The 7500-nt window shown below is 44.8% G+C and overlaps 1 protein-coding gene across 2 annotated transcripts in view; it reads right to left on the reverse strand.

Annotated features, from left to right (window-relative positions):
* Nucleotides 1–4578: 4578 nt before the first annotated feature.
* The window catches only part of cpvl (carboxypeptidase vitellogenic like), a 13531-nt gene continuing 10609 nt past the window's right edge, over nucleotides 4579–7500 (reverse strand). For both annotated transcript variants that reach the window (XM_048260422.1, XM_048260421.1), the window contains exons 11-13: nucleotides 6455–6628; nucleotides 5369–5551; nucleotides 4579–4787 (exon numbers count right to left, since the gene is read on the reverse strand). In XM_048260422.1, the coding sequence (XP_048116379.1) occupies nucleotides 4683–4787; nucleotides 5369–5551; nucleotides 6455–6628 (462 nt within the window). In that variant the 3' untranslated portion in view covers nucleotides 4579–4682. The remainder of the gene's footprint in view (nucleotides 4788–5368; nucleotides 5552–6454; nucleotides 6629–7500) is intronic.

Genomic DNA, 7500 nt, shown 5'->3' on the forward strand with positions numbered 1-7500 from the left:
TGTGTGTGTGTGTGTGTGTATGAGGGAGGGGGGAATTCCCAGTTATTGGTCTATTGGTCATGAATAGTCCTAGCCAAAGTTCTCTGTGTGTGTGTGTGTGTGTGTGTGTGTGTGTGTGTCTGTGTGTGTGTGTGTGTGTGTGTGTGTGTGTGTGTGTGTGTGTGTGTTAGGGCATATGCTCCTAGTGGATGAGCTGCAGAAGACAGCAGCCAGCCTATCAGTAACTGTTACTGGGCCTTTCAGTATCCTGTCAGAGAAGCAGCCTCCACACACACACACACACACACACACACACGGCCTCTATTCTCTATGTGTGGATACACACACACATGGCCTCTATTCTCTACATGTGGATACACACACACATGGGTCTCATTTTAAACTGGGTAGTTTAGACAAGTATTAGCATGAAAAGGACACAGAGGGAATGTGTGTGTGTTTGTGAATGAGTGTAAACACATTTGTATTTCTGTACGTGTGTGTGTGTGTGAGTGAGTGTAAACACATTTGTATTTCTAAAAGTGTCTGTGCGTGCATGAGAGGATGTTTGACTGATTGAGGTGGATGATGAGGAGCTCACGTAAATGGAAACAGTATAAATGTATCATTTGAACCATAAACTATAAATATTGTATAGATTTTTTTTCTCATTAATGTCCATTAATTTGTGTAATCTTGTATATGTAGTGCAACCACCTTTCCTTTTGAAAGGAGTTCAAATGTTTGGTACCTGCTTGTACATAGTGTCTCTGTGGCACCCATTCAAATGTATGTCTGCAAATGTCTCCCCTGCCCCCCGCCCCACCCCGCTCACCGGCCTTCCTGCATTTCATAAGCTCATTAACGGCTACGAAGGCTCCGGTTGGGGTTTGGGCTCAGGGTGGTTCTGACTCTGCTAAAGGACTGTCGCTGCGCCTTTGTTACCCTGTAAGAAAATAAAGCACTTCTCCTGTAACTGCCCAACTCTGCCTTTTGCCTCCTGTGTCCCACACAACACTACAACTACACAATATACACAACTGCACAGTGTGCCCACAACTACACAACACCATACACACAACACTAGTGTGGCCACAACTACACAATATACACACAACAGAACATCCAGAATCCAGTTACAGAGGGGGGTATTGATGCCCAGTTGAGTTTGGTGATCAGTTTGGAGGGGATGATGGTGTTGAATGCTGAGCTGAAGTCAATGAACAGTATTCTTACCAGTGTTGGGCAAGTTATTGAAAATTAGTAATTAGTTATAGTTACTAGTTACTTCTTTCAAAAGTAATTGAATTACCTTACCAATTACTGTATATAGTAAGTAATATAGTAAGTAATTAGTTACTAGAGAAAGTAACTTTTGAGTTACTTTTAAGTCTGCTTTTAAAATGTCAATATGAACAGTACTGAACAGTCACACACACAATAAACCTAATTTTTAGACCTATTCATTGTTTCAATGGGCCTTCAAATCAATAGCCTTGTGCATGAGTTCTCAAACTTTTTCCGACCCCAAAACATTCTACAATGCATGAAGGCCTCCCTGACCTTGTTTTGCGCCACCCTCACCATCTAGGTGGTTTGATAGATATGTACAGCACACTGCCTACTGCTTGCCTTCTACTACTACTACTACTACTAGTAGTATGCATGGTGGTGCACTGACACTGAATTCTGCAATATAGTAATTAGTAAGTTATTATTATCATTATTATTGCAATCCTTCTGTAGGCTACATGGAATGAGTTCAATAGGATGTAATGTGAAACAATGTTAAATGGCCTATTTTCAAAGCAGTTATTGTCTGCTCACACACACTTCTACTACTACTACTACTACTACTACTAGTAGTAGTATGCATGGTGGTGCACTGACACTGAATTCTGCAATATAGTAATAAGTTATTATCATTGCAATCCTTCTGTAGGCTACATGGAATGAGTTCAATAGGATGTAATGTGAAACAATGTTAAATGGCTTAATTTCAAAGCATTACATTACATTACATTACATTACATTTGGCTGACGCTTTTTAACCAAAGCGACTAACAACATGGTAAACAGTAAGTTTTAGAACAATTCTCACAATTTTAGGACAGTTTAAAAAAACATTAGAGTACAGTAAGAATAAGTGCGTCGGTGAGTGCTGTTTTTAACAGTTACTTGTCAGTTTAAAACGGCTGGTGAGTGCTAGGATCAGTAAGACTTGTTGTAAGTGTTGTTATGAGAGTAGATGTTCTCTAAAGAGCTGGGTCTTCAGGAGTTTTTTGAAAGTGGTTATTGTCTGCTCACACACATATACAACCTTAGGTTATCCTCATCCTGCTTTGAACACAGTTGTATTATATAGCATTTTAAGCGCCGGCAGTTTGGGAAAAGCCTGCGCTGCACAAGTGCTGACCTACCAAAATAAGTTCTAATGCGCGTCCGAGGATTTGGGGTTGTCGCACACTATGCAGAAGGTTACTCTTCAGCTGATAAGGTGTTCCAGAGAGAAGTTGCATGTTCCGTCGCAGACAAATGAATCCATAACACCATGGACGTCAATTCCGATGTAAACATCTGGTAAGTGAAATCTGCATTTTCCTCTCAAGTTAAACGTGTGCTTGCTTGTGCCAAGGCTATATATAGGCTACTGTATGTATGCCTATTGGTGTTGTGGCGTGGCTATGTTGTAAGAATGAGAAATTGATATAATGAGGCTTTTGCGCTATAGGCGAAAAAGAGCAGAGATAAACAAAAATGCGCTTTTACTGTAGTGGAGCTTACTAGATGGAAACGAAAGGGAAAATGCTTTTAAGATGCCCATTTAAATTGTAGCCTAATGCACTCTTGTGTGTTTTAGCATAAATCCGAAATAAGGAGGAATGTGAGGAGGCTCCTATTAACTGTAAAGAATGCATCTGCAATCTAAACATGAAACACAATGTCAGTAGATGTTAGACCAGAAGCAGCAAATGTGCATTGTAACGCATTACTCCCAACACTGATTCTTACATAGGTGTTGCTATTGTCAAGGTGGGACAGGGCAGAGTGAAGTAGAAATGGCATCCTCTGTGCTCCTGTTCTGATGGTAGGCGAATTGAAAGGGGTCCAGTGCGGGTGGTAAGCAGTTCTTGAGGTGGGCCAGGACCAGCCTCTCGAAGCAGATATCAGTAGTGGTGTATTAGCCCAGATATCAGTAGTGAAGTAGGCCCAGATATCAGTAGTGGTGTATTAGCCCAGATATCAGTAGCGGTGTGGGCAGTGTTGTGCCTGAATGTGTTTATTGAACGCTCATATTTTGGGCGAACGTGAACTGAACGTACTGTATTACTGCCTGATGAACGTTACTGTGAACTCGTTCATTCTGGTGTCTGTGAACGGCACGCTCTCTCAGTTTAACTTCGTTCAATAGGATGGCAGATTTCTAAAGAGCCTTCCAGGCGAAACCCCGGCTAAAACATACCGTAAACAGGCCTTTTCAATTACTGTCTGAACAGTGTGGAGCTGGAAGTTGTTTTTCTGAACTTTCTAAAGATGGCAGTCAACAACTTTATACTGTTGGGGAGAGTTTGGCATTGTTTAGGAAATGTGCAAGCACCTGTATACAAAAACAAAATCTAAAACAACCATGTAATACTGTTGCAAGAGAACCCAAAACACATAGGAACAAGTATCCAAATACTTGTGTAACAGCATTAGTCTGTGCCAACACAAGCACTCATAATATTCATCTTCTGTTGCTACACATTCATTCCAACAGCATCCTTATGGACCAAGCCTTCTCTGTGTGCTGCTCCTTTAGGAAACTCCATACAGCAGAGGCCACCTGGTGGACACATTGGCCATTACAACCTATTGACTTATAGTCATTCACATAGATGTGTGCGAAAAAAGAAAGAGGCTTTTTTAAATGTCAAAGTGACGTCTTTATTGAAATCATACAGCAAAATCATCAGCGTCATGTATCTCTCACTCACTCATGCACTCTCATATACATACTCACACACACACACACACACCTGTCTTTCCTCAACACACAAACCTGTTTAACACGCACACACAGACGCACGGCATGCACACGTACACACACACACACACACACACACACACACACACACACACACACACACACACTTGAGTCACTTTGACTCAGAGCAAACTAGTGATGGGCAAATGAAGCTTTAGTGAACCACTAAACCACAGCAGTGTGAAGCTAGCAACACTAATGAAAAAATCCAATATGGCTGCCACATGTAGATTTTTCAACATAAAAGTCCTTACCCAAACCAGTTTATGTAACCAAAATATTGGTTTGCTAAGGACTTTATGTTGAAAAAATGTATGTGTGGCGACCATCTTTTGCTTTTCAGCTAGTGTTGCTAGGTTCACACTGCTGTGGTTCAGTGGTTCACCAAAGCTTCATTTGCCCATCACTAGAGCAAACAGAACAGTGTGGACTTGGGAATCTGCTCTCCAGATCCTACTGCATAAACATTTTACTACTGATGGGTCATCAACAAGCACCTACGCATCAGTGATGAGGTCATCAAGAGTTGTATATGCATCAGTGATGTCTGTCTGTGTGTGAGTGTATGTATGATTACAAGTTCATTAGTTAAATCAGCGCCGGTGGCTTCCTCTAGAGACTCAGGTGGGGGTGGGAGGAGGCTTAAGGCACCTGGACTCTGCCCCTCCTCTTCGCATCAGTTAGCAGAGAAGCCCTTAGTGGAGAGGAATCTGTCCATCATGTCAAAGGACCTCTGGGGTTGGTCGTAGGGAAGTATGTGCCCGCCCCCCCGCACGATCACCTGAGAGACGGGGACAGGAAGAGGCTGGTGAGTGTGAGCGGTCATCCAACAAGGCCTCGGTCTCAGTCGCGCACGCACGCACACACACACGCACGCACGGACAAATACACCAAAGCGCACACACACTCCCTTAAACATACACACACACACAAAGTTGTGGCCACTTTGGCCTCTCAGCTGTTTTCTACTTATTTTGTCTGCCTCTCCTCTCGTAGGCCTGATCCCGTGTATCCCGGGATAGGGGGTGTGCCAGCGTACGGGGCGTGTCCCACCTTGCCGGATAAATTTGGCCTGGCCTTCCAGAGATGCGACGGGAGCTTTGCGTTGTGTTTTGTCCTGTTGTTGTTAAAGTCCTTTTGTATTATAAATGTTTTCATGTAATTAAAAACCTAGACGTGAATTGTCGCACTGTCTCCTGCCCCATTTCTTTGTTACCTTTGAGCCGGGTAACACACACACACACACACACACACACACACACACACACACTTCACCTAAGTTGGACCATACTGTGATGTGTCTGAACACACACTGACACACACACACAAAATTGAACGTGGCCATGTTCTCCCTGCTCTCACCTGGAAGAACTCTCCGACCTGCCGCACGTATCCGGCCACCTCAGGGTCACCAGGCTGCAGTCGCCACGGGAACCGTTCAGCCTTTTTGTACTCGTCCACTCCGGTCCAGTTGACGGTGGGCAAGAACCGCTGAGTCAGAGGGGCGGCCACGATCACGTCCAGCTGACCACTGTAGATCAACACCTGCGCACACACATACACACACACACACACAACGCTCAGTCACTGGGGCAGCCATAATTATTGATCAAACACAGAGAGAGAACACAAGATTAGCCTACACACACACACACACACACACACACACACACACACACTAACTTTGAGATCATTGGATCAGGGATTCCTAAAATCACTTCCTACTTCACCTAAACTTTACAAACTGAAAATAAACAGCATCAGCAGTCAGGAAACGCTGTATGTGGGCCTACCTTTCCTGTAAATAAATGTACACATTCTTCCAACTTCAATTTGTGATGTTTGCAAGCGTTGTTACTACGGTTTACTAAAGCCACTTTTGATTTCAAAACTATAGCGTCATCCCATCTCATCGCTGATTGGTTGGCCCTTTTTGGGGTCTGTTGGAAAACGTTAGTGAACTATGGTGTCCCAGACTACCATTTCCCTGAGAGGAGATCTAGGTGGGCGTGGCCAGGCTAGGGCGCCAATGTTCTGACGGCAACGGCCAACTCGTTCCACCATTGAGGAACCACAAAAGAGGATCGTGTGGTTTGCTGTGTAGACGGCAGTGACAGACAATGTTGCTTGGAAGAACGCAGCAGCCTCTAGGATAAGAGGACATTACACCTCAGCATATACACACACACACACACACACACAGTCATTGTGAGTGAGTGTACTAATGGTAAATAAGTCTGTGTGTGTGAGTGCATGAGCTGGTCTGTCAGTCATCTTTGTGTGTATATGTGTGAGTGGCTTTTAACTGAGAATGAATTTTTGTTGTGTTTTTATGTGTGTGTATGTGCGAGTGTGTTCATGTTTGTCAATGTAAGAGCCTAATGTCTAATTGTGTATGTGTGTCCATTTGAGTCTGGTGAGTGTGTGTGTGTGTGTGTGTGTTTTTACCCTGTAGTTGTCCATGAGGACCCCGAGCCAGGGTTTGATGCTCTTCATGACGTCCTGTAGCAGGTGTTTCTCCACCTCAGAACCATCGTGGAATGTCAGGTTCCCAACATGGATGCTGCTCCGCACCAACGGCAACGTCACAAAACTTGCAAAGTACTCCTGATCTGCTGGCTCCTACAGAAAGGTGTGTGTGTGTTTATGTGAGAGAGAGAACACAACTGTGTGTGTGTGTGTGTGTGTTTGTGTATCGATAATTGATCATTAAGAATTTCGTTGATCACGTTAATTTGTTGTCGATTAAACTAATGCAGGTTGCATTGCGTAGTGAGTCTTGAAGCAATGAAATGAATTTCACTGTGTGGCAGCGATTAAACTTTTTACCACACGGGGGCAATACTCAGTTACCTGCGAGTTTCCGTTTTGATTTCAAAGGTAATCATGAAGAGGTCACGGCGAAGTGTGGTGTGGGACCACATGCACCGCAGTGTTTGCAGTGGACTGCAGTACGACGCGGCCACGACTCAAATGATGTAGGCTGCCACTTAAACAAAGTGCATCCGACCCTGGTTAATGTCGGCGGCAGTGCATCCTGCTCTCAGTCTCCACCTAGCATCACCTCTGCATTAGCGCGGAGGAGCGGAATAAGGTTCCCCAGGCTGTGCTAGTTAGCGCGGAGGAGCGGAATAAGGTTCCCCAGGCTGTACTAGTTAGCGCGGAGGAGCGGAATAAGGTTCCCTGGGCTGTGCTAGTTAGCGCGGAGGAGCGGAATAAGGTTCCCCAGGCTGTGCTAGTTAGCGCGGAGGAGCGGAATAAGGTTCCCTGGGCTGTGCTAGTTAGCGCGGAGGAGCGGAATAAGGTTCCCCAGGCTGTGCTAGTTAGCGCGGAGGAGCGGAATAAGGTTCCCCAGGCTGTGCTAGTTAGCGCGGAGGAGCGGAATAAGGTTCCCTGGGCTGACCAAGTTAGCGCAGAGGTACCTGTGCATCCTGGCAACGTCAATCCCCTGTGTTTTCGGCGGCTGGACTGACGGTCACCAGGTTGCGGTTGCA

The sequence above is a fragment of the Alosa alosa genome, chromosome 13, assembly GCF_017589495.1.
Source record: "Alosa alosa isolate M-15738 ecotype Scorff River chromosome 13, AALO_Geno_1.1, whole genome shotgun sequence".
Classification (NCBI taxonomy): Eukaryota; Metazoa; Chordata; class Actinopteri; order Clupeiformes; family Clupeidae; genus Alosa; species Alosa alosa.